Source organism: Arvicanthis niloticus, chromosome 26 (genome assembly GCF_011762505.2).
Source record: "Arvicanthis niloticus isolate mArvNil1 chromosome 26, mArvNil1.pat.X, whole genome shotgun sequence".
In the NCBI taxonomy this organism is placed as follows: domain Eukaryota; kingdom Metazoa; phylum Chordata; class Mammalia; order Rodentia; family Muridae; genus Arvicanthis; species Arvicanthis niloticus.
In genome coordinates this window covers 7,182,742-7,210,375 of record NC_133434.1, presented here as the reverse complement: position 1 = coordinate 7,210,375, position 27,634 = coordinate 7,182,742, and the positions used below count along the sequence as shown (strand labels likewise).

At 37.6% G+C, this 27,634-nt stretch overlaps 1 protein-coding gene across 1 annotated transcript; it reads right to left on the bottom strand.

Moving 5' to 3' along the window:
- Positions 1-22,661: 22,661 nt before the first annotated feature.
- Positions 22,662-26,350, bottom strand: LOC143438997 (olfactory receptor 8B3-like). The gene is made up of 2 exons (XM_076924702.1): positions 26,126-26,350; positions 22,662-24,959 (listed from the first exon to the last, which is right to left on the bottom strand). The coding sequence occupies exon 2, from the start codon at positions 24,941-24,943 to the stop codon at positions 24,011-24,013; it is 933 nt and encodes a 310-aa protein (XP_076780817.1). The 5' UTR covers positions 24,944-24,959; positions 26,126-26,350; the 3' UTR covers positions 22,662-24,010.
- Positions 26,351-27,634: the final 1,284 nt, after the last annotated feature.

Here is a 27,634-nt window from a genome sequence, read left to right as displayed (position 1 = left end):
TGCAGCCCTTCCAAAGCCCTAAACTCTCTATGAGTTAACCAGATCTTTGTTTGCTGTCCAGAATGTTGAGCTATTGTCGAATGTTAATAAGAATTAGGATGCAGTACACTCATTTTCAGTAACAACAAGAATAGATATGGGCATGTGGAAAGGAGATCACCACCATTCCTACCCAAAATGTGTCAAAGGCTTAAAATATGAAAACTCCTAGACACATTATCTCCTAGCATCACCCCCATGGATGGAAAGAAGTATCTAATATATCATGATCCAACTTATTTGGATACTGCTCTGGAGTTGGTTTCAGTCTCTGTTTCCTCATAGCTCTGAAGGAACCTATCATTCTGTACATCTGGAAGCTACCCAGGACAAAACAAAACAAAAGAAGTAAATGCTGTGTTCAAGTATATGAAAATAGTTAACACCAAAAGTTTTCAAACTCTTCACAAACTCTGAAGGACCATTAATACATAAAAAATATTTTATAAGTCTAATTACTAAAGTCAAACAAAAATAGTCAGACAAATATACTCACTCCCATGACTATATTTTAAGTTTTTCTTTAATCCAGCTAATTATGTATGGTTAGTTTGGACATCGTTGTCTTATCAAGATTGCATTCCAACCATTTACTTATATTTATTTCTTACTAATTATTTAATAAAGTTGGCTACATTTTGTTGTATAATTTTTTTACTCTCTGTTGGGGTTCGTTCGTATATATTCTCATTTTCTTAATTACCTTCCCATATTATTCATTCTTAATATATTAAAATGGAATTGACATTTGTGTTGACAGTTAAAGATTGTTGAATGTTTGTGCCATTGTAAGATGTTAGTTTGAATCTTTAGAACTTTTGGCATAGAAGGCCATATCCTTTCTGAAGAGGATTCATTATTCTTCACTGTTTCTATTTGCATTTTAATACTAATTGGGTCCCCCAAAGCAGTTTGCAAGAGAGGGGCCTACAAATAATTTTTGGAAAACTGTCCCACCTTGATTCTGATTTGTAAATAAAGATGCCAGCAACTAATAGCTGAAGAGGAAAGACATACACTGGATTTTAGGATTCCTGGTCTTGGGACCATGAGGAGGAGGACAAAAGAGATCCACCATGCCAGGAGACTGTGGAAAGAGGAAGACATGGTGTAGAAAATCAGAGCACCTTGGGCTCTGGATCAAGAAAGGGGCCCAGACCACTGACTAATAGGAGTTCAGAGCAGCCAAGATGGAACATAGAAATTAGTAAATAGTAACTCAGAATTACCAGTGGGAGGTAGATTCTAGAAGCATGCAGGTTAGCAAGTTACCCAGCTATTGTGCTGCTGCTTAGAGCATATTAAAATGACAAAGCTCTGTATGTGTTTCTTATACTGGAAAATAAACCATTGAGGCTGTAGCAACACCATCTGGGATTTATTAATAAATATTAATTCTTAACATCGGGATTTCTTGTTCTTTTATTCCCCAATGACTGAGTCTAGAAATTTAATACCACATTAAAAAGAAATTTCAAAATATTTATCACTGTAATCTTTATTTCAGGGTTAGTGTTGAATGAAATTTTTTTCTGGGTCCTTATGTTAGATAATATCCTCACTCTGTCTTATGATTTTGCATCTCTTTTATAATGGTGATTTCAGAGTTTCTACTCTTTTTATTTGCAGCACACTTTCTTCAGCACATTTAAAGACAATTTTTATCTATTAATCATTTATTGTTAAATCATATCACATTTCAGGCTGTAAGCAATCAAGGAGATGAATATCACACCTTGAAACTACACAGAAAAGAACTAAGGACCAACTATTTATTCTTTCTCCATTTTCTCTGTGTGTGTGTATGCCTGCATGTAATTCTAGTATATGTACTTGCTTTTTGTGTGCTTGTGGGATATGTGTGTGTATGTGTGTGTGTTTATACATTTGTATACACATATGTATGCAGGTACACATTAAAATATGTGTCCATGTATAGGAAAGCTGTACATTTAGATGTATGTGTATCTGTGTCTCTAGGTAGGGGTTACAAAATGCTATAACCCACTATTATATGTCTCAAGGCAACACAGAGAGGATCATATGAACTTTAATAAGAGTTGAAATACTTCATGATAATTCTGTAATTTTAGGTTACAACAGGCATAGTAATCAAACAGCCCTCTGTATGCTAAATATTAGCCCAGGCTCATATAGCCCACTTATTAGAAAAGATGTAGGAGCTACATTGTAATTAATGCCTCCTACAGAAAGGTGGGTACAGATAGGGGACTGGGAGTACTTTGTTAGGATCTGTCCAAAGCCTGTAACTGGGGGGTTAGAAAGGTTTTCCATGCCAGGCGGTGGTGGTGCACGCCTTTAATCCCAGCACTTGGGAGGCAGAGGCAGGTGGATTTCTGAGTTCAAGGCCAGTCTGGTCTACAGAGTGAGTTCCAGGACAGCCAGGGCTATACAGAGAAACCTTGTGTCGAAAAACAAAACAAAACAAAACAAAAAAGGGGGGGTTCCATAGAAACAGTGGCTAACAGAAAAGAATGTAGATGGTTTTCATGACCCCAAAAGGTATGTCTTACTGCCAGCAAAAGTCCACCCATTTGCAGCCTTCTTAATTGGATTTTGGGAGAAATATTGGAAATACTCTGAAGAGAATCCATGCTACCTACATCATATTGGTCCACCACAATAGCTGATATCTGTATTCACCAGAATAGTTCATTACTCCTTGAATAAATAGCCAACTTGACCTGAGGAAGGCCAGCCACATCCATCCTTTGAAAAAGTCAAATGTTATTTCTCAAGTTATTTTTTGAAGCTGCTATGGATATTTAGTGCTTCAAACTGAGGACTGCAAAAATCAAATTATCTTGTCCATTAAAAAAATATTCAGCTGGGCAGTGGTGGCACATGCCTTTAATCCCAGCACTTGCAAGGCAGAGGCAGGTGGATTTCTGAGTTCAAGGCCAGCCTGGTCTGCAGAGTGAGTTCCAGGAAAGCCAGGGCTACACAGAGAAACCCTGTTTTGAAAACCAACCAAACAAACAAAAAAGAAAAAAAAAAAAAGAAAAGAAAAGAAAAGAAAAGCAATCTAATTTTCTCGTATCTTAAAAAGACACTGTCTTAGCCAGAGGTAATGGCACATACCTTTAATCCCAGCACTCAGGAGGCAAAGATAGGTGGATCTCGGTTAGTTTGAGACCAGTCTTGTCTACAGAGGTCTAGTATAGACAGGGCTACAGAGCTACACAGAAAAACCCTGTCTTGAAACAATAAAATAAAATAAAATAAAATAAAATAAATTAAAATAAAATAAAATATGAAGTAAAATAAAATGATTTTCTTAAAATTCTAACAGTTTAATTTAAAAAAAAAACAAAGAAACCAGCAAACAAACAAACAAATAAAATATTATTTGCTACCTGTACCTTATACATTCTGCAACTTAAATTTCATATAAGAATAGGATATAAAATCCAGCCAACTCAAAAATGATGTGTCTTCATAAAAGCCAATCAATATAGGAATGATTTGTTTTCAGGACCACTTTGAGTTTGCATTTATTATCCAATAACCTGAGCATTCACTCTGTCAAGAGAAATGATCTTTATGATTTTTCTAGGGATTTTCAGAGAAACACTGGAGCTAAAGGGAGAGCTATTTTGCCAACATTCATGGACTAAATTTGATCTTTCCACCTAGACATCATGACCACTTGCAGCTCTCTTGCCATGGCTGTCTTCACGATGCTTGATTTACATCCATCTTCCAGTGTAAGCAACTCCACTACCTGAAGCTCTGCGGATGTGCACTCAGTAAGGATCGTTATTGTCATATGACATATATAAACTATGATTAAGGAAGGTGATTTCCAAAGCTTCCTTTAAAGTCTCTGCAATGAGTGGCTTTACATGCCTAGCTTCTTTCATTCCTGGTCTAAAACCTATTATTTCATGCTTTTTCTGTCTTTTATCTTATTTATTGTAATACAGAGTTATACTAAGATACCTTTATTTATAATATTATGGATAAATTCAACTTCCTATTCTAAAAGGTTACATCTGGTCCTACAAAAACAATAATCATCAACAAACTGAAAACTGTAACTGAGAATGACACACACACACACCACAGAAAAGAAACAATCATTTTTCAAAAATGGAACTATTGCTGTGAAGTTGTAATTCCTCAAATAAAAAACAACAACATGAATTAAGAATATGCATATCTACAAGCAATTGACTTGAAATCAGGAAAAAAGTAGGAAACTTTATCGTATTTTATTGTCAGTACATCACCGTCATTTCTGGGCATCAGTATTTAGTCCACACAGTAAGTGAATGTAAGCAGTCTAAGATAGACTGATAGGTTTGTTTCCCGATAGAAGCAGAAAGCACAGAGTACAGGTGCAAACTGTGATGTTTCTGACAGTTTTTGTGAGTAGGTTAAGAATTTATTTACTTGCTATGTAGTAATCCACTGTGTATATGTACATTTTTTGTATCCATTTTTCTTTTGAGAGACATCTGGATTGTTTCCAGCTTCTGGTTATTAGAAATAGGCTGCTATGAACATAGTGGAGCATGTGTCCTTGTTATATGTTGGAACATCTTTTGGGTATAAGCCCAGGAATGGTATGGCTGGATCCTCCGATAATACTATGTCCAATTTTCTGAGGAACTGGCAGACTGATTTTCAGAGCCAGCAATCAGGCTGAACTCAGGGAACCTGGTGGGGGAGCTGGCAGAAGGAGCAGAGGGGGATTGCAACCCCATTGGAAGAACAATATAGGCTGGCCTACAACCCAGTTTTCCCAGAAACTAGACCACCAACTAGGGAGTATACCTAAAAGGATCTTTGGCTCCAGATACATGTGTAGCAGAGCCTTGCTTTATAGCAACAGGAGGGGAAACCCTTGGTCCCAGGGAGATTTGATGTCCCAGAGTAGGGAGATGCTGGAGGGATGGGGCAAGAGAGTGGGGGTGGGGGGACACTCTCAGACAGACAAAAGGGAGGGGGAGAGAAGATGTGTGGTTGAGTTGGTGTAGGGGGTAACCAGGAGGTGGGAAATCATGGGATGTGGGGTTGGTAGAGAGGGTAACTGCGAAGTGGGATATCATTTGAGATGTAAACAAAGAGAATGATTAATAACAATAAAACAAAAAAAATTAAAAATAATTTTCTGTAAAATGGAGAACACATAGTAAGGAGAAAAGGCATTATTCTGACTTACATTCCTAAAGACATGTATGAAAATGTAAAAAACCTACAACCAATTATAAATGATCAGACTTGTACTAGTCTACTTGATCAATTACAGAACCATTCTAATTTTCAGGAAAGAAACATAGAAATTCAAAATGACAATATAAATCCAAATATCTTTTTTTAAATATTAAGCATAATTCAACAAATGGCAAAAATCATTAATAATCTTGAAAATGGTAAACAAAAAATACTTTAAAACTATGAGAAATGCAGCTTAAAATGTTAAATATTTTAGTTTTTTGGATATGAATAAGGTAAGGGTGGCATTACATGTTTACTCCTTTCAAAATTTCCATCTGCTCAGAGTTTTTCTCAGGGCCATTTTACATCTTTGTTCCTTAAAGTGTAGATTAAGGGATTCATTAAGGGTCGGGAGAGGGAGGCACAAAAAAAGCATTGGGAGGAATTGGGGTGGGTCGTTAGAGGAAGGAGGTCCGCTGCATATTGGATGTATTGTAGCTAGGAGAGGGTAGCTTGTAGTTCCTCCTGAGACTGGTTTTCCTGTTGGATAATATTTGTATGAGTAAAGGCTGATTTGGGGGCAGGGACAAGTTCACGGGAGACATGTAGGTCAGCTACCTGGTGTCTGGCATAGCCATTGGGGTAAAGTTTATCCACGACTCCGGTTCGCCAATGTTCATTCCTGATCGCTGATGGAAAGCTGAAAATGAGTTTTAAGGTTGGTGATCATGGTACCATTGCAACCGGTGGATTCCATCCTGCAGCTTCAATATCTGCAACCTCCATATGTGGAGACCTCTTGGAGACATTTACCTGTTTTTCAGTAAGGAAAGCAGAGAAAAGGGCTGGGGATAGTGGAGATGGATTCTGGGTGTAGGAGGATCTCAATCTTGGTTCGACATCCTTCAAGTGGGCAGTCCTGGGTTCCTATAACTTTGTTGTGTCCATTATAGGTTTTCTTAGCATAAAATCTTCAATGGTAGGTGTTGGGAAGGCTAGGGAGAGGCTGGGCGGTAGCATAGTTAGCATAAAGGATGACAGAAACTGCCAAGAGAATGGAGGAGAGTGGGGCTTGTGGAGGGCACATGGCCTGGGCAGCTGTCATCAGGTCATGGATGTCCTTCCGGGAGATCCTGCTGCTCCTCTGGGCATGGTGTCTCCTTTGCCTCCTCCCTGTCCTTGGTTCTTGGTCTGTCAGTGAGAGGCGAGCCATCTCTTGGTTGGTGGATTGGTATCGGACATTTCTGGCAGAGACCCAGATAGGCTTGGGCTGGTCCTGTGGAAAAACACAAGCAAAACCCCACCCAGTTGTGAGGAGGGGGTCTGGTCTCTTCCAAATTCCATCCAACGGATCTTGCCATCGTACTAGGATAGGGGGAGCTAATTGTGGTGTGTGCCAATGGAGGGAAATAGGAGGGTGTTTGGAGGTTTTGTAGATGTTAAATATGTTTAGGGTAGTCAGGGCCATCATTAATTGTACATTAGGAGGATAAGTGGTGGCTTGTTGTTTCAGTAGTTGGGCTTTCAGGGTCTGATGTGTTCTTTCTATTATTCCTTGAGCCTGAGGGTTATGGGCAATTTCCCAGCATGTGCAGAAGGTTTTAAATTGAGAGCTAGTGAAGGCGGAGCCGTTATCAGTTTTTATCTGTTGAAGAATGCCCATGATGGCAAAGGTAGAGAGTATATGGTAGATCAGCCTTTTTGAGTTTTCACCTGTCTGGGCTGTAGCCCATACAAAATGTGAATAAGCAAGTAACATATTTTTGTGTACTGGGGATCATGGGTAACATCAATTTGCCATAAAGCATTAGTTTTGAGGCCTCGGGAATGGGTGCCCATGGTTTGTAAAGCTGGGGTGGTAATGAGGGATGCACAAGAGGCTCATGTTTTTATTTTCCTTTGGAGCTGAGCAAGGGGGATGTGAAGGAAGCGAGCATGAAGCCCCTTTAGATTTGTATGTGTGCGTGAATGAAATTGGTCTGCTTGCTCAGTGGAGACTATGAATGTCCCTGTTGAGGCAGTTTGGTCAGTACATTTCCCACATATATAGGACGTGGCAGGGGACTGTGGGATCAGATGTGCTGGATGTAGATGGGGGAGGCTCTCTCCTGTCGGAGGGCGCGGACCTGTATGAGTAGAGGGGAAAGTGGATTGTCATCGAATTTGATAAATGATCTTGACAACCAGGGAAGCAAATTGACAGCATATACACTGTCTGAAGAGGCTAAGGGGGCCTTTGACTTCTTTTAGATATAGGTAAATGGCATATAGTTCTTTATATTGGGGGGAGTGGTAGGGGAGCTCTTTGAATAGGAGGATGGGGGCTCATCTTCAGGGAAGTAGTATATTACTGCTGCAGTTCCCCTCTTCCCCTCAGTATATATTGAGGGGGCTCCTGCTATGGGCTCTCTGGAGAATAGTTTGGGGGTAGCCATCGCAACAGAGGGAGGGCAGAGGCCCATTATCAGGATAATGGTTGTCAATTTGTCCTGGGAATCCTATTAAGCTGATAGCAAAGTGGGTATGATTTTTGATTAGCCACTGAATGTCAGAGAGAGAGAGAGAATGGGGTGACAAGAATGTCAGGTTCTTTTCCTAGGGTTTGTAGGGCCCTATCTCTGCCATTTTTAATCATATTGGTAAGTGCATCCACTTCATTTAGAATTCGGGGTGCACCACCCATTGGGGCATGGAGCCATTCTAGCACCCCCTGTGGTTGGTAAAGGGCTCCTACAAGGGTAGGGGAGGAATTAAAGACAAGGAGATGTACAGGTACTGTTGGGTCATACCTAGCAAGAGCCATATCATTTAGGGCTGAATTGATGGATTTTAGGGCTTGGACTGCTTCTGGGGACAGTATCCTTGAGGAGGAGGGACTTTTATCTTCTTTCAGGAGGTTAAAGAGGGGTTGAAGGGTGCTTGTGGGGAGGTGAAGCCAGGGTTGAAGCCAACTTGAGGTTGCCCAAAAAGCTCTGCAGGGAGGCAAGAGTTAATTTTTGAGGAAAGGAAAGGGTGGGCTTGAGGGGACATATTGAAGTAAGGGAGATCTCTGTCCCTAAAAATGTAATGGAAAGAATAAGTTGGATTTTGTGAGGGGCTATTTGGAATCCTAGGGCAGATAGGGAAGGTTATCAGCTGGTTCTTAAGTTGGGAGGGAGAGGTAGAAGCATACCCCCATAAAAGAATGTCATCCATATAATGATAGACATTGGGTCCTTTGTCTAAATAGGGTTTTAACACAGTGGCTACAACCTCTGGGCAAATGGTAGGACTGTTAGCCATTCCCTGGGGAAGAACAGTCCATTCATATTGGGAGGCTGGGCAGTAGTTGTTAATGGGAGGCACTGAGAATGCAAAGTGTTTCCAGTCCTGGAGGTGGAGAGGGATGGAAAAAAAGCAATCTTTTATGTCTATTGCTAATAGAGGAACATTGTCAGGAATGGCTGAGACGTGGGGTAGCCCGCTTTGTGGGGATTCCCAGATTCGCATGGTTTTGTTAATTGCTCTCAAATCTTGCAATAGTTTCCATCCCCCTGAGCTCTTTTTAATAGCAAACACAGGGGTGTTCCATGGACTGTGGGAGGGACGGATGTGTTGTAGAGACAGCTGCTCCTCTATGAGTTCTCTGAGGGCTCTAAGTTTTTCACTTGATAGAGGCCACTGTGGGACCCAGACGGCTTCATCAGAGAGCCAGTCAAGTCAGGGAGTACTAGATCTGACTAGTGGCCCCTAGAATTGGGGGTGATTTGGAGAAGGGTTATTTGGGTCTCCTTGGGTACTATTTTCTTCATAAGTAATATCCTCTATCTTAATGTGGTCTCTTTCTGGCTGGGTGGTAAGAACCACATCTAAGGCTTATAAGATATCTCTCCCTAAAAGATTGGTGGCTACCTGAGCCACCAGGGGGTGTATAAGACCCATATGGGTCTTCCCACCTATAGGTCTATTTGGTGATGAATGCATGAGAGGTACCCCCTATGCCTTGGAGCTGGGGCCCAGGGGTCAACTGTCAGTTCTGTGGGATCTCTTGCTGTCTTAGAATCATCCAATCTGCTCCAGTGTCAATAAGACACTTGAATGGTTTACCATCTATTTTAATGGTTAATTTTGGGTGGGAGCCTTCTGAGATGCTGAACACCCATAAGGCTTCTACAGGAGTAGTTGTCCCTCTTACTGTCGGGGCTGAGGGTTGCCCTGTTTGAAGTTTAAAGGCTCCAGTGACTTACCATCTTTATCATATCGAGCAGTACAGTGCCTCCTCCAGGGGAAACCTTTTCTACAGCAGGGACAGGGGGCCTTAGAGGGATCAAAATCTGTTATAGGAGGGGAGTTTAGTGGGCATTCATTTCTCCAATGTCCTGCCTCTCCACATTTGAAGCAGATTCCTTCTGTTTTTACTGCTTCCACAAATACCTGAGCTATGAATGCAACCTGGTGTGATTCAGTTCCTATTTCTCAGGTTGCCACAATCTACCTATCATGATGCTCCTCCCGGAGACCCTGGCAAGCTAGCCTAGACTCAGAAGTCATGCCTTCCCAAACAATGTTTTTAAGAAGAAGGTCTCTAGGTGTGTGGTTGGAGGTTTTTCTTTCTAAGCTCATTTTAATTCTGAGAATAAAATCAGATAGGGATTCTCCAGGCTTCTAATGGAGGGAGAGCAGGGAGTGGGCTGGGTCTTGTGACCCCAAGAGTGGAGTGAGCCTATTCCAGGCTTGAATGGCACAGAGGCAGACCTGCTCATAGTACCCTTCTGGCTGAGTTGCCTGCTGTGCCCCAGTAGAGAAATCTTCCTGGACAAAGAGTTCTTTAAAATGCCATGGAGTGTCATCGCCCCTCTTTTGGTTTTGCCTAACTTGTTGAAGACATTCATCATGATAGTAGGCTTCCCACTCTAGAAACATTAGGCCAGGAAGAGCAGAACAGCAAATATCTCTCTAATCTTGGGGGGTGTTTAAGTGGCAATATGGCTCTGCAGGAGGGATTTTGTCCACGGTGCATGAATGCCATCTTCCTTCACTGCTTGCCTGAATTCTTTTAGGTTTGAGGCTTGGAGTGGATACCAATTAAGTGGCTTAGCTCTGGTGGGGTTGATATTAACTGGAAATGCTCGAATAGTTTGTGTTTCGAGTTCTGTATCAGATTCCTGAGTAGCATGGGAGGCGGGGTTAGTTTTTGTGTGAGAGTCCCTGAAATTGCAAACTTGTTGAGTGTGATGGTTGATTATAAGAGACTATGGAATTTGGCAGGGTTTTATCTGCGGATTCTGAAGGTTTCTTACTTTTGTGGCTAGGAGTAGGGGGGACGGAATTTATCTCTCTTTGGTTAGGAAGTAAGGGGTGAGGCAAGGGAAAGCCCCTTTGGTATTTTAATGGAGGCTTGCCTTTGGATGGGGAGGGAGGAGCAGGAGGAGCAGATGGATTTTTTGGCATTTCCTCCAAGGCATAAGGGGGAAGGGGTGTGTAGATTGATTTTATTTCTCTTATTAATTGGGTAAGGGCTGTGAGGTCTGAAAAGGGATGATTTTGGGACCTTGATCTTTGGGTTTCTTTGGATGAGGGTGTCTAAAGCTGTGTTGTTCTCAGTCTGTCTTATTTTTGATGGCCCTATGCATTGCCAAATTGCAGCTAAGATCAGCAAAAAAACATGAGGGAGTGTTTTCCCTTCTTGGGTATTTCTGTTTTTAATGAGGGAAACTACTCTACTCCATGAATCAGCTCTATAGATATTGTCCTTAGCCATACATGGTGCTACCTGAAGGACTTCCTCCCAAAACATGGAGGCTTGTTTTTTTCGTTATTTTTACCCCTTGGGATTTTAGTAGGACACATACTTGCCTGGCCTGGGGCGATTTTATTTTTTATGTGATGATGAGTTTCCCATGACAGAAAAGAGGAGAAACACTTTGTCCAATGGGAATGTTCCCTTCGCCTATTGGCTTTGGGAGATTCCACAGAGATCCAAATCGCTAAGCCTTCTGCAGACTTAAGAACAGGCAGTCAGCCAGGGCTATACAGAGAAACCCTGTCTCCAAAAAAAAAAAAAAAAAAAGAACTGGCAAACTGGCAGTCACCCTGTGGCTTTTAACTGGCTGCTAAGTTACCAGTGGGTTTTTTTTTTTTTTTTTTTTTTTTTTTTTTTTTTTTTTTTTTTGAGTCTAGATAGAGTCTTTGGCAATGCCCATTGCAGGTTGTCGGAATTTAAGCAGAGGCCAGAGAAGCCTTCAACCAACACCAGAGAGTGGCCCTGGCCAGGAGGTATCAGTTGCTCCTTTATCTTATTTAAATCCAGGCAATGGCTCTAACCGAAAACACAGAAGGAAGTAATAGGTTGCTTGTCTCCAGAGTTGTAGACTTACTTTTCAGCAGTATTAGTTCGTGTCATGTGTCATAGTTCAATCTCACGTTGGGTGCCAGATGTAGGAACCAGCTCCGGATGGGGTCCCACAAAATCTCCAGTTTGGCAGAGGACAGGGTGCAAACAGTCATTGTCTCTGCCGTTGCCCCTGCCCACGGGTGGTCCAGGGTAGAGTGTCAGCAGGGAAGGTCCACTAGGAGAACCCCAAAGATGCTTCGGGAGAGCTGGCATCTTCCAAAGTGTTACAGCTCTTTGCTAAACTGGGAGGTACCGGCTAGGAAGCAGGGAAAGAGAGCAGATCTCTTGCCCAGTGTTAACAGCTCTTGCCTGGCTAGCTGGCGAAGAGGAAAGGATCCACGACAGAAGATCTCGAACAACAGGATGATTCTTGTGTGCACCCCCTTTACTTCTCAATTGAGCTCAATATATACAGTTTGGGGTGGGTGAAGGTTTTAGCAGCAGGTAATCCCATTGCTTAGTCTGAGATTTTGGGGATGCCTCATATGCATGTGGGGAGAGCCTGGGGCACTATTCCTATGTGACCCAATGGCCATAGACCTCTCCATGTGGGAGGGGCTGTGAAGGGCGAAAGCTGAGAGAGCCAGGGGCCCAGGAACAGAGCTGAACGCCTTCCATCCCAGGGAGTCTCTGGGGTTCAAAAGCTCATTCGACCAGGTGCCCGACTGTCTCTCATTGTTCAGCGCCCCACAAACCACATTCATATAAAATACAGAAGAGGTTTTTCCTGGATCCATATATGAAGAAGAAGATGGTGTGAGATACATAAATGTACCTGATCCAAAGAACAGACAAACTGCAATCAAATCATTGTGTAGATGTACCACATTATTTTATCCATCATTCAGCTGAGAAACATCTATATCCACAGAGAAAACTAACCCTTTCTCCCTCAACAGTGATCAGTTGTCAATAGCTCCTCAACTAGGGGAAGGCTGATTGAATTATTTCATTATTTATGCTGAAATTCTGACCCTATTAATCTTGTATGGATCCTAAGCAGGCAGCCACAGTTACTTTGACATCATTTATTCCAGCAGTTCTCTTATATACAATAAATATGCTTTTAAAGTAGTCCTTCACAACCTTTGGCTCTTCCAATCCCATCACCTTTCTCCCAGGATATTCTCTTAGACTTGGGGCCCAGGCTCTGATATAGATGTCCCGTTTGGGAATTTGTACTCTACAGACATTTTTCTCTTCACTTGACAAGTTGTATGGCACTGTATTAGCTGTTGTTTATAGCATAAAGAAATTTCTTTAATAAGGATGCAGAGTGGTACTCATTGTACTAATATATTAATACAGAGATGAATACTTACAAGGTATTTTGAAATTATGTAAAGCTAGAAAAATAATAGTAATTGGTTTTCTCCTATGAACTATGAGCTCCCCATTCAAGGACACTTGACCAGATCTAGTACAAGCTATGAGTTTTCTTCTTTGGAGTGGGCCTTAAGTCCAATAAGAAAGTAGTTAATTACATCATTCGTACTATTAATACATCCATGGACATCTTAGTTATCCCTCTACTCATTCCTTCCTCTGTCCTAATCTAACATTTTCTTATTTTTAAAACTACTCTCTGTTAGTCTTTTTCCCTCTTTATAATACCTGTACTTCATTACACCACTGTCTTTAAGATTTTCCCCATGGTTCTCTTCTCATTTCATAGTTTCCAGTATTTCCCCATGTGAGAGAGAGAGCATTCAGTGTCTCACTTTCTGCATCTCTATTACTTCATTTTGTGTTTTTTTTCTAATCCCATACATTTACTTTCAAATCTCATAATTTTATTTTTTTAGATGACTAAGTTTTTTTTACATAGTATGATATTGCTTTTTTTAAAATTCATACTAAATTCCTGACTAGAATTAGCACATGATATTCAATTAAGTGACATTGATAACATTTGCCTCTAAGGATACCACATCCAGCCTAAAAATATCAAAATATAGAACAGAACAGTACAAAGGAAGATGTGAGGAAGCTGAGAGAGGAAATTTACTCTTCATTTTTAGATACAATAGAATGAGGATCTAAAATCATTTGAAGTGTCTCCTGTTCCAAACTGTGAAAATGTTAATAGTTATATTGAAGTTTCACCTTGTAAGGGAATGGTTGTAAGAAAAACATTTAGGGTTTCCATGGCATAGCTGCACTGACATGTGGATATTAGATTTTTTTATTGGATATTTTATTTACATTTCAGATGCCATCCCCTTTCCCCATTTCTCCCCCCCCCCACCAGAAAACTCCTATCCTATGCCCCCTTTTCCTTTTTGCTTTTATACACTTTTTAAAAATGTTAATCAAAGGCTTTATAAGTTTGGTAATGCTCAATCAGAAGTGTAACCTAATACCCAGCCTAGATATAACAACTATCTTTGACTGGTGGAGACATGTGAACAACTGCCTCCATATCCCCTCCCCTCTCTTTTTCTCTCCTTTTCTCTCTCATCATCTAGCTTTTCCTCTCCTTCTTCTCTTTCTCTCCTTACTCTTTCTCTTCCTCTCAGTACCCCTCTCACCTTAGCTCCTCCTACACATCACCCTTCCTGTTAAAAAACACTTTTCTCTCAAAATACAATTAGAGCATAATTATGCCAATTTGTACCAGTGAGGTACAAGATGATGACTAAGTTTTTTATTGTGTATGTATACCGATGTGGATTTTCATTGCTCATTCATCAGTTGTTGGGTACCTCAGTTGTTTTAATATCCTAGCTGTTATGAATAGAGCATCAGTGAACATGGTTGTACAAGGGTCTTTATAGTAAGAATAGATTCATTAAGATTTATGCCTAGGAGCAGTACAGCTGGCTAACTTGGTGAATTTATTTCCAGTTTTCTGAGTAAATTGCAGGCTGATTTCACAAGTCCCTGAACCTGTTCACACTCCTACCAACAATGTGCAATCTTTTGTCTATTTCTCACATCCAAGTCAGCATTTGTAATAATTGTCTTTGTTGATGGACCTCCAGACTGAAGTGAAAAGGAATCTTCAATAATTTTAATCTGTGTTTTCTTGATGGCTAAAGAGGTTAGACAAATTTCCAAGTGTAATGTGATAATCTAAATCAGAATTGTCCTCCCACTGGCTTGTGTATTTAGATATTTGTTCCCTTGTTAATGGTGTTGCACAGAAAGGTCAGGATGCTTTTTAGAGGTGTAACTTTGCTAGAGAATATGTGATGGGTGCTGGATGTCTTTTAAAATGTAGCCTTTCCCTCCTTTTAGCTCACTCTCTGATTCCTATATGTGAGTGGAAATGTCAAAACATGGCTTCCTGTTCTGGCTCTCTGCTGCCATGTCTCTTCTAGTGCTATGGATCCCTCCTCTAGACCCATAAGCCAAAGTAAATTCTTTGTGATAACTATTATTTGTTGTCAACTTGATTATATCTGGAATGACCTACAATCCAGAAATGGAAGACATATCTGTGGGGGATTTTTTTTTCTTAGTTTGAAGTAGGTACAACTGCTTTTAGTCCATACTTTCAAAGAAGACACACCTTTAATATGGGTCACATATTGTGCTACAGCCTACATAAAGATGTGAAAGATAGAAGTGTTTGCTCCCTGTCTCCTTCCCTTGCCCTTGTGAGCACATCCATTTCTTCACTGGCAATGGAGTCTACTTGTCTGGGATTTCAGCATATACTGAAGACCAACTGAGACATCCAGCCTTGTAGACTGAGCAATTACTGGATACTTGGACTTTCTATTTACAGCCAGACATTGTTAGATTACCTGGACTGTAGGTAATCTAACAATAATATAAGTCTTTCTAGTAATCCAGCAACAAAATGTCACTAATATAGCTTAGGATGTTGAACAATTTTTTAAGTGTTTGTTAACCATCTCTAATTTTTATATTGAGAATTTGTAGTGTAGTTTAGAAGTCTATTTTTAATTCTTTCCATGCCAGGAAGTGTTTGTTGACAGGAGCTTGATATGGCTGTCTTCTGAGAGGCTCTGCAGCTTGTTATTTATGTAAGTCCTTAACATGTGAAACAGAGGCTATCCCAAAAGCTGTTGCCTGAACATAGAATATAGTCTACTCTCTGGGTACCTTGTCTGAACTCAGTGGGAGTGGAAGCTTTTAGCCTTGCAGAGACTTGAAGTGCCAGGGTGAGGAGGACACATGGGGGGGGGGCACACCTGCTTACAGAAGAAGGGCAGGAAAGACAGGAAAAGGATTGTGGGAAGGTATGACAGGGAGAGAGAGAATGAGCAGGATATGAAGTGAATAAGAAAAATAAACAAAAAACAACAACAAATAAAATTTTTTTTTTAAAAAAGAGACAAACATAAATTGGGAGGCACTGTTTTAGAAAAATCTATGAATGTTCAACATGGATAATGAAGAATTTTGTGATATGTATAGAGAGGGAAGTTTTTTTTTTATAACACTCACAGCAGAAAATTTCCCAAATCTAGAGAAAGTGAAACACACCAAGCTACAAAGGCATTTAGCGCTCTAAACAACAAAGGCAGGAAGAAAATCCTGCATCATATTACATTTAAAATAATAAATATACAGAAATATAGTACATTGAAATCTATGAGAGAAACATACAAAACAGCACTGAAAGACAGCCCCTTTGGAATACTTGCAGATTTACGAAAAAATATATTGAGGAACCTGGGAATATTTTTGTTGCTGTTATTTATTTTTGAGATTTCAATTTAATTACAAAGATTTTCCTTCCCTTTCTTCCTTCCAAACCCTCCCATCTCTCCTTCAATTTTTTGTCTCTTTTTCATTAATTATTACTGCCTATGTCTCTACATATCTATCTCTATCTCTATCTCTATCTCTATCTCTATCTCTATCTCTATCTCTATCTCTATCTCTATCTCTATCTATCTATTGCTAAATATAGCAAGTTGAGTCCACACTATTACTGGTATTTGTGTTTTCAGGATTGATGGTTTGGATATGGACAACAAATTAGTATGCTCTTGCCTGCAGAAAACTACCTCTCTTGTTCCCAGCTTCCATGGACTATTTATAGTTCTTTATGTAGGGCTGAGGCCTCATGGACTTTTCTCCATCCATTCTGGCATTTTATTGGTGCAACACTGCAACTTTTAAAGGTGTTGGGCCTGAAAAATGTAGCTTTAGAAAATAATTTATATTCTTACTTCACTCTGAGAAGACTCTTCTGTGAAAGCAGTTGCATTTTATGAATGAGTCACTTGACTGGTGACTGATCCAAGACCTACTATATTTTCAAACTCACCTCTTCATTCTCCATATTGTGAACCTCTCCCCACTTTTCTCCATCTGAATCATTATGAATCTGGGCACCTCCATGATAAAAATATATGCTATTAATATGTGCATGGCATGTGACAGTAACTAAATGTATCCTGTTGAGTACATATGATATTACTTGTATGCATATTTTCAGGGCTAATTATTTGACATTGGACAACCAATTACGGTGCTCTTCTGTGGACAGGACCACATGTCCCTCTCCCAGGTTTAATCGACTGTAGTTCTTTGTGTACTGATCTTTCTCATGGGCTTTTCCCAATCTATCCATCACATTCTTTGGAGTGATCTTTGTTCTGCTCACATTTAAAAGGTCATATTTTTGCCATTTTTTTTTTTTTTTGGTATAGATCCTGATACTCAGAGATAAGTGTAGTCTTTATCCCACATCAGCGACTATTAGAGAAATATGTTTCAAAATTTAAAGAGAAATCCCAATCCAGACTAAATTACCCAGAAAAATAACTTATTATAATTAAAGACAAAGAAAATCTTACCATGGTGAAAAACGGGCTAAAGGAATATATGGTCACTAAGTCATATCCACAGAATATAAAAGAATCATTTCAACTGATGAAAAAGAACATATCCACAAGGATAGAGAAAACAGACCACATTGGAACATTAGATGAGCATGTGGGAAAAAATACCAAACAATATGGAATCAACAAAATGACAAGAGTCAGAAAACATATTTTTCTAATGGCTTCAATTTTCCAATCAAAGTACATCGACTAGGAATATAAATAAAAAAATAGGACCAATCTATTTGTTACCTCCAAGAAATGCAGTTTGCCAGTCATAACAGTGACTATGAGAACAACCTATCAAGATGACATTTTAATTTAAACACACACACAAACACACAGAGAGAGACACACATGCACACACACACACACACATACACACAAGACAGATGCACTCAATTTTCTAAAATATTACTACACATAAAGACAAAGGCTAAATTCTAAACAATAGCAAATGATTTTAACACTCTATTCTCATGAATATAAATATCACCCCACAAAAGGTAAACAAAGAAAGATTGAGCTATATGAAATGCATGAAATTATATGTTTGAACACTTGAGTATTTGAAGTTATATATCTGAACATTTGAACACATGACTGAACATTTGGTAGTGCTGTTTGAGAGGGCTGTAAATCCTTTTGGAGATAAAACTTTGACAGGTAAGATCCCTGGAGAGAGTTTTCAAATTCTATATACATGCTCCATTTCCCATCCACACAATAATTACTGACTTTGATATTGTTAGGCTATTATAAATGAGATCGTCTTTTTTTTTTTTTTTTAAAGTTTGTTATTGGTGTATAGAAAGGCGACTGATTTTATAAGTTGATTTTGTATCCTGCCACTTTGGTAAATTATTTTGATCCTTTCTATAGGTTTTCTTTTAGAATTTTTGGAATCTCCTATATATAATAACATATCGCCTGTAATTGAAGATAAATTGACTTTTTCCTTTCTTATTTGTGCCCCTTTAATTTTTCTCCCCAGTTCTTATTGTTATAGCTAGTACTTCAAACACTGTACAGAAAAGGAAGGGAGATAGTAAATATGCCTGACTCATTCTGATTTTAATGAGAATGCTATTTTTTCATTATCTTGGATAATAGTAACTGCGTTTGTCATATATATCCGTTCTTATGTTGATGTATGTTCCCTCTAATGCTACTTTCTCTAGTACATTTATCATGTACTTTGACAGAGGTTTTTTTAAAAGTAATTATGGCTTTTTATTTTATTAAGATTTATTACATTTATTGACTCATGTATGTTAAATTATCCTTATATGTTTAGTGAAAAACCAACTTGATATATATTTTTGTTGATGAAGCGTTTTAGGTTTTGTTTGTGTGTTTTTGTTTGATATGTATGTGTTAAGTTTGCAAGTCTTTATATTAATTTAGTTACTTTACATCATGACTGCTCTCTTTCCTCCCTCCTCTCCTCCCAGTTCTTCTTTTTCCACCTTCTTCCCCCAATTCATTCTCCCTCTCTTTATATTGAGGATTTTTGCCTGTATGTTCATCAGAAATATTGGTTTGTAGTTTTCTTGTTCTGTTGGTCTTTATCTAGTATGGATATCACAATAATATTGGCTTTGTAGTAGGATTTTATAAGTTCCTATGATTTTTAAAATAATTTTTAAAAGTATTATTAGTTGTAGATATTCTTTCTAAGTCAGGTTGAATTTTGCTATGAATCTATCTGGGCTTGAGATACTATTTAGACACAAGGGCTTTTCTTATTGCTTCAATTTTGTTTGTTATAAGTCTTTTTAAATAATTGATTTATTCTCATTTTGTCTTTGGTCATTCAGAGGAATGGAGAAATACATGTATTTACTTAGATATTATCTATGTTTTTAAAGTATTACTATGCAATATTCTGAATTTGTTTACTGCCTGTAATGTTTCCATATTCATTGCTGACTCTGTTGGCTTGGTTAACCTCTTTCTATCTTTTAATTAATCAGACCAATGGTCTGTCAATCTTGTTTATTTTTTCGAAGAACCAGTTCCTAAGATTCATGGAATTTTGTACTGTTTGTTTATATTCCAGTAATCTGTGATTTAAAAAGAATTCTTGTCATCTACTAGATGTGGAGCTTGTTATCTCTTGTTTTTCAAAATTCTTCAACTGTATCATTTCTGTACTTTTTCTGATTTCTTTTTAAATGAGGGGGTGTGAGACTATAAATTTCCCTCTTAGGACTCCTGTAGAGTAGGTTGCGTTCTTGTTTTGTTTAGCTTTCCCACTGAGCTCAAAAGATTTCTTAATTTCATCTTTATCTAGTCATCATGTAGTGTCTTGGCTACTTTTCAGTAAACTTGACACAGCTAGAGTCATCAGACTGGGGAGCTACAATTGAGAAAATTCCTCTATAAGACTGGTAAAATTCCTCTGTAAGCAAGCTTATAGGGCATTTTCTTATTTAGTTGTTAGTGTAATGTCCACCTTATTGTAGCTGGTATCGTGCCTGGACTGGTGGATATGGGTTCTATAACAGAATAGGCTAAGCAAACCATTAGAAACAACCCAGTAAGTAACACTCCTTTACAGCTTCTGCATCACCTCCTGCCCCTAGGTTCCTGACATGTTAATTTCCTGTCCTGACTTCCTATGATGATGAACAATAATATGGAAGTATAATCCAAACGAACTCTTTACTCCCTAACTTGGATTTTGGTCATGTTTTTTCATCAGATCACTAGAAATCCTAACTAGTACATTAAGTATACTAGAAATTCATCAGCAATTGATTTTTCTTATTACATCTTGATAATGTATGACAAATGGGGTTAATATAGTATTTCTAAATTTGTTATAATTTAGTTGTGTCAAGAAGTTTGGTACCTTAAAAAAATTCTACTTTCTCTTGTTTAAAACTCTGTCAAATTTTCTATTATATTGTAAACTCTATTTTCATATATAAAAATATATGGTTTTAATTTACAAAGAAAAATATGAACAAAAAAAGCTTTAGGTACTGATAAAATTATGAACCGAAGGAAGCCTATATATTACTGCTGGTGTGAATGTAAACTAATCTTGCCAATATAGAATGTACATGGAATTTTCTCAAAACCTAAAAATAGATCTACTATAAGAACCACTGCTCCCAGGCATTTGTATGAAGGATTCCATGTTAATATCACAGACATAGCTCTATATCAGATCAGTCATAATAACTATGGCATAGAGCAAATTAAATGTCCAACAGCAGAAAAATAGCCAAAGAAAAAATGTGTGATGTATTTATACCACACATAGAGTAGAGAGTACTTCAAGCATAAGAAAAAACAAAGTCATCATATATATGTATGTATATATATACACATATATACATACATATACATACATATATATACACATATATGTATATAATTATACATATATATGTATAAATTGTGCAAAAAAGATATAACTGAGATAATCCTATGAACCAAATTAAGACATTCTTAGAAAAACCTGCATATGAACATAGAATTGAAACTTTTCAAGGGAGTAGAAGGGACTTGCAACAGGAGTGGTAGAGAGGGTAAGATACAAAAGTACAGAGTGCTGCATACATAATGACATGTTTCTGGATGAAAATGTTCTTAGGAAACACAATATTACAGACAATGATTATATACGGTGATGATTTGAAAAACAGTACTTTCTTAAAATGTTTTTCAAATTTAACGTCAGAGCTACAGTTTTTAAATCTTATGACTCTCAAAAGCTACTTAAAATTTCCTATTCATTGTGATATATTAAGGAAACTTTAGTTCATCAAATCTGAATGGCCTCACTATAAATGACAAGGACCATCAGAGTTGCCCTCTCCAGATGCTGATGTGAGATTTGATTAAGCAGCATCTATAAGTCTCTCCCAATCTTGTTTTCATTTTACAGATGGGAATGAAACCTTTCAAGGTTCCTTCAAGTTTTTACTGGCAAATTAGACTGCTCCTGTTACAAGTTCCTTCTACTCCCTTGAAAAGTTACAATTCTATGCAGACTTATGTCTAGGTACCTATATGTAATCTAGAAATCATAAATCAGAAAAAATTTTCAGATTTGCTTTTCTAAGAATGTATTAATTTGGTTTGTAGGATTATCTGTTTAGGAAAATATAATAGTCTTTTTTAAAAACACATGCATAGATAAATACCCTAGAGAATATAATTAAAAGTGTTATCAGACTTTGAGTTTAATGTAGATAAATTGAAAAATGATAGACATAAAGTTAATGATTTTTATAATTCTACTGTTACATTTTCATCATCCTTAGTGGTAGATAAGCACATCAAAAATATATTAAATAATCAAGAATAAAAGAGTAATGTATAATGTGAATATCCACAGCTTTAAAATGCCTACTCTAAGTATATAAAACTTCACTGAGATATACCTGCTTCAGGTATACCTGCTTATAATTTTAGTGTGTTAATCGTTTAAATTTCAAGATTTTATAACAAAATGATTTTTATTTTTATTTTTTTTATTTTTTATTGTATATTATATTTACATTTCAGATTTTATCCCCTTACCCCATTCCCCCCACCACCCAGGAATCCCCTATTCCATCCTCCCTTCTCCTGCTTCTATGAGGATGTGCCCCCACCTACCCCCCCACTCCCACCTCCCCATTCTCTAATTCTCCCTCCCCTAAGTGTTCAGCCTTCATGGGACCAAGGATCTCCTCTCCCACCTATTCTCGACAAGGCCATCCTATCCTAGATACAAAATGATTTTTAATTTGTAAACATTTTATTTAATATTTTTTATTTTTGTTGGTAGATATTGCAACTGATTGTAGTCAGTAGATAATAGATAAGATAGATAAATAATATTACATATAAATATGCCAGTTTATAAATGTCTCTAGGCTTTAACAAGATACATTCAAAATCAACATCTATTTTTCAAACACTATTGAAGTATGAAACCCTTTAGATATGTCTAAGACAATACTTTCACCTTGTAGACCTAATAATTGTGGAATTCTAACAAGATCATGCAGGAAAACATGAGTCTGATGATACCTCAGAGGTTTCAGTTAACATCTCTCTTCATTATCAGTGTCTTGTCTCCTATAAAATGATTTTTAATATCTTTACTCCGTTTTCTTACCTATTCTCTTATGTGTGTAGGTTGGGGGGAGGGAGTGTGATGCAACATTCTTTTTGCCAATTTGATTTTCTCTAACAATATCCTCAGGATTTCTCTCTACGAATGTACAAAAGTTAATTGACTTAAAAAGCTAGAATTCGATTTTAGCCGCACTTTATTCACAATGATTAATGTATATAAACAGAATTCATAGTAAACTGGACATGTGTTATAATGAGAAACATAATCAATGCAATGGAAACCAATAAAAGAAACGCTAGTCAAGCCTCAGGCAATCTAAAGGTGTGTCCAGCAATGTAACAGAACACAAAGGGATGATACAATACAATCAGAGTGAGAGGAACATGTGGATCAAACATTATAAAATGCAAAATCTATGATATAGCATCGATATTACTGACTAGATACATTTTTCTCTCAACAAAGAAAATCATTTTATTGGATCAAGAGACATGACTCCATTGTTGAAAATATTCATTGCTCTTGCAGAGGACTTGAGTAAATTTCAGGGAATCCACATGGAAACTCGCAATCATTATTAACTCTAGTCCTGTGCTTCTACTGCCTTCTTCTGGCCTCTGTGAGCTCCTGTATGTTCATGGTGCAACAAGCTCATACAAGCACACACACGCGCGCATGCACACACACACACACACACACACATACATATACACATTTTTAACTAAAAACTATAAAGAAGAGAAAAACAATAAACAATAATTTCAAATATATACACAAACTATATAGCTAAGGTATATAAACATATGTATAAATGAACTCTTAAGAAAGATCAAGGTGGCTAATATTGGTTTCAGATGGGTAAATATTGGTATTTCTGAAATGTAAGTATCTTGTTCCATGAAAGACATTATCATAACTTAGGTTAATCTCCAAGAGAGTTTTTGAACTTTACATTTTCTATTTTAGGTTGAGTCATTGTCAGAGGTTTCTGGCCCCAAAACATATCTATAATTGCTGGGAAAAAAGTTTTAACTTGACAGATTAACTAGACATCTTTGCTAAAAATTTTTAGATCACAGTGCTTGCTTATATGAGCATGAAACTTGAGTTTACTGTGAAACTTTCCATTTCCAAATTCTAAAGGGTATATCCTTCAATACAGTAAGGGATGTCCGGGATAGAAGCATACTGTTACCTTTCTGAAGGCCTGTGCCAGCTGAGTCCCTCCATGTCCTTGACACAATGTACAGCGTGGTCATTATCAGACAGTAATCTTTCTTCACAGGAAGAAAAGTGAAAAAATATCACTTCAAATACATAAATTTATTCAATATACATATGAAATAAATTAAAAATTCCTATGGTAAGAAATAAAAGTTCTTATCTGTAAAAAATAGAGATAAATTATTGAAAGGAAACCCAATTTTTCTTAACTCCACTAACAAAATAGTGACCACACAAATGAAACTAAAGAAACTAACTTTCCAAGTCCAGTAACTACAATGGAAAGGACACACTTTCAGATCAACACTTTCTCTTACTCAGGGTCTTTATCAAGGCAACTTTAACATCTTTGTTTCTTAAGCTATAGATTAAAGGATTCAGCAGAGGAACTGTATTGGTATAAAAGACAGAGGAGATTTTGCCTTCATTCATTGACTCAGCAGAAGTTAGTTTGATGTATGTAAATGCACCTGATCCAAAAAACAGAGAAACTGCAATTATGTGGGAACTGCAGGTGCTGAAGGCTTTGGACCTGCTCTCCTTGGAGGTGATATGAAAAATACTTGAGATAATGAAACCATAAGAGATAAAGATGGTGATGCTGGGAACAATGATGTTGATTCCCGCAACAACAAATACCTCCAGCTCATTCACATAGGTGCTGGTGCAGGAGAGCTGAAGCAAAGGGGGGATGTCACAGAAGTAGTGATTGATGGTGTTGGCACTGCAGAAGGTCAGTCTCAGCATGCATCCTGTGTGAGCCATGGCACTAGAAAATGCCATCATGTATGAACTAAACATAAGGCTCAAACATACTTTAGGAGACATGACAATGTTGTACAAGAGTGGATTACAAATGGCCACATAGCGATCATAGGCCATTGAGGTCAAAATATAACACTCAGAAATGGAGAAAAAACAGAAAAAGAAAAGCTGGGTCATGCATCCTCTATAGGAAATAATATTTTTCTCTGATAGGAAGCCCATCAGCATTTTGGGTGTGAATACAGACGAGTACCAGAGGTCAACAAAGGACAAGTTAAAGAGGAGAAAGTACATTGGTGTCTGGAGATGAGAATTCAGTACAATTAAGCTAATCAAACCCAGATTTCCCAACACAGTGACCACATACATCACTAGAAACAAGATGAAGAGGGGGTACTGGAGATCAGGTTCCATGTTTAATCCCACCAGAATGAATTCAGTCATTGAAGAGTCATTTTCAAAAACCATTCTTCCTTAAAGGAATCTGTGAGCACAGGCCAAGAGAAATAATGTTACAGGAAAATACAACCATTTCCACAACAGTCTTTTATACAACATAGAGTATCATTCTAAAAACTATTCATTATTTTGTGCTTAAGTTCTCTCTCTCTCTCTCTCTCTCTCTCTCTCTCTCTCTCTCTCTGTCTGTCTGTCTTTCTCTCTTTCACACACATACACACATACAATTTCATAATCCTTTTGGTAATTTTAGCCATCAATCTCTCATATTTTCTGAGTTCTAGCCTCCCTTTTCTATGTGCTCAATTTTATATTATTTGTATTCTTCATCAGGATAATTTGTGTTGCTAATATGGTTTTGGAAGTATAGCCTTCCTCTAGAGGTGGTTAACTCAGCAAGGACTACAATCTAGGCAAAACCTGACTCTCCTCCCAGGAGCTTATAATTTCTAAGGCAAGGACTTCAAACCCCACTCTCCTTCCTATGCAAGGATTTGGTCTGTATTGGGCTTGCACAAATCTTATGCATGATTTTACAATTACTGCAAGTTTGTATGTGTAACTTCCATTATGTGTCCAAAGACATATTTTCCTTATATTAATTCACCCTCTGCCTCTTATATTCTTTTTGCCCCTAATTATTAGCAAGAAAAATAATTTTGTACAATATCAATCCCATCCTGTATGAAACCATGTCTTCTGAAATTTGAAGAATAAGGAAGGAGAGAGCTGAAACAAGATAGAATCATATTCAGTTTTTCCTTGTCATGAAACATCTGCTCATTGATGAGATTAGCAATATATACCTTGGTAACATTTGTTGACCTCTAACACAGGTTAAACTTTGATAAAATGAAATCAGTTTCTTGTTCTAAAAAATTCAAGAATAGTTGAGTTACTCTCACATCATAGAAAAAAAATCTATGAATATAGAACAGTAATGTTCTATTCAAGAAGAAATAATAACTTCGAAATTCTGCCTTCCCTAACATCCCCAATATCTCTGAACAGTTTCCAAGCCCCATTTTGAGTAGAACTTTAAATGCCTTTTATTTGAATCTGCAAAATAGTGATTTATATTTTAGATCTCTGGACTTTAAGGTTAAAGGAAGACAATAATATAAATGGAATTCAGAGATTCACATTTATCAAATTAAAACATATACTTTGTCTTCATTTTTTTTTACTTACCTAGCTGGTCTTGAAGGAGCAATTATATCATTGATATATGTCCCGTATGTTCAGCCATATCTCAAACTGAAACTCATTACTTAGTATCATAAGTTAAAGCCATCTCAAGGAGCAGAATAAAATTATCACCTTTCCTTTTTATGTGTAAGTGTTTCAATGTGCTACTAATGTTATCGTGCAGCCCCATAGAAACAGGGTAGATGATCACCCAGACTTCTCAAAGGAATAGTTTCTATGTGTATTAGGGAGATAAGTTGTTTACAGTTACACCTTGGACTTTCAATCTTTTTCAGTTTTTCCTTAGGGAACTTTGACACTTTACTCAAGTTTTCCGTCATTTTAGGGACTGGAAGACTCCTCCAAGGGGAATGTAAACTACAGTTTCTAATTCAGTAAGGTAATAGAATAGGAAGTGCAGAATCTTTCTTAATTGACACAGTATTGGAGCCATAATTATATACACATCAATCTGTGACAATTCTGAAAATTATGCGTAGAGTTTCTGCATCTTTGCCTGCCATTGTACCAGCCACACTGGATTCAGAGGGGGAAACCAACTATGCACTACTCCTGACATAGCGGCACAGAATAAGGATGAAAAAACCCTCCTAGGAAATGAATGTAACAAGCACACACACATTTAATGTCACATTGTTTTTACCTGTTATTTTTGAGATTATTTTCTATGTAGCCTGTCTCACAGGTCTTTCTGAACAACAAAGTATATACTCTGATCTCAACTGCCAGTAAGAAAGAAGACATGGGTGAAAGTGGGAGGCTGTATAGTTAATACTTTCAAGTCAATATAGGGATAAGAGTTTTAAAAAATCTCACCCATAGTTTCTCCCAATTAAAAAATAAATGGTGAGTGTGGCACTTCCATTGTCCTAAACTGTCTATGAGTTAACCAGATCTTTGATTGTTGTCCAGAACTTTGAGCTATTGTCAGGGGTTAATAAGAATTAGGATGCAGTACACTCATTTTCAGTAACAACAAGAATAGATATGGGCATGTGGAAAGGAGATCACCACCATTCCTACCCAAAATGTGTCAAAGGCTTAAAATATGAAAACTCCTAGAAACATTGTCTCCTAGCATCATCCCCATGGATGGAAAGAAGTATCTAATATCATGTTGTAACACATTTGGATACTGCTCTGGAGTTGGTTTCAGTCTCTGTTCCTTCAAAGTTCTGAAGAAATCTATCATTCTGAACATCTGGAAGCTATCCCGGACAAAACAAAACAAAAGAAGTAAAAGCTGTATTCAAGCATATGAAAATAGTTAACATCAAAACTTTTCAAACTCTTCCCAAACTTTGAAGGACCATTAATACATAAAAAATATTTTATAAGTCTAATTACTAAAGTCAAACAAAAATAGTCACACAAATATACTCACTCCCATGACGATATTTTAAGTTTTTCTTTAATCCAGCTAAGTATGTTTGGTTAGTTTGGACATCGTTGTCTTATCAAGATTGCATTCCAACCATTTACTTATATTTA

Excerpts from the sequence above, each read along its gene's own strand:
- LOC143438997 (XM_076924702.1), bottom strand. The coding sequence starts at position 24,943 with ATGGTTTTTGAAAATGACTCTTCAATGACTGAATTCATTCTGGTGGGA.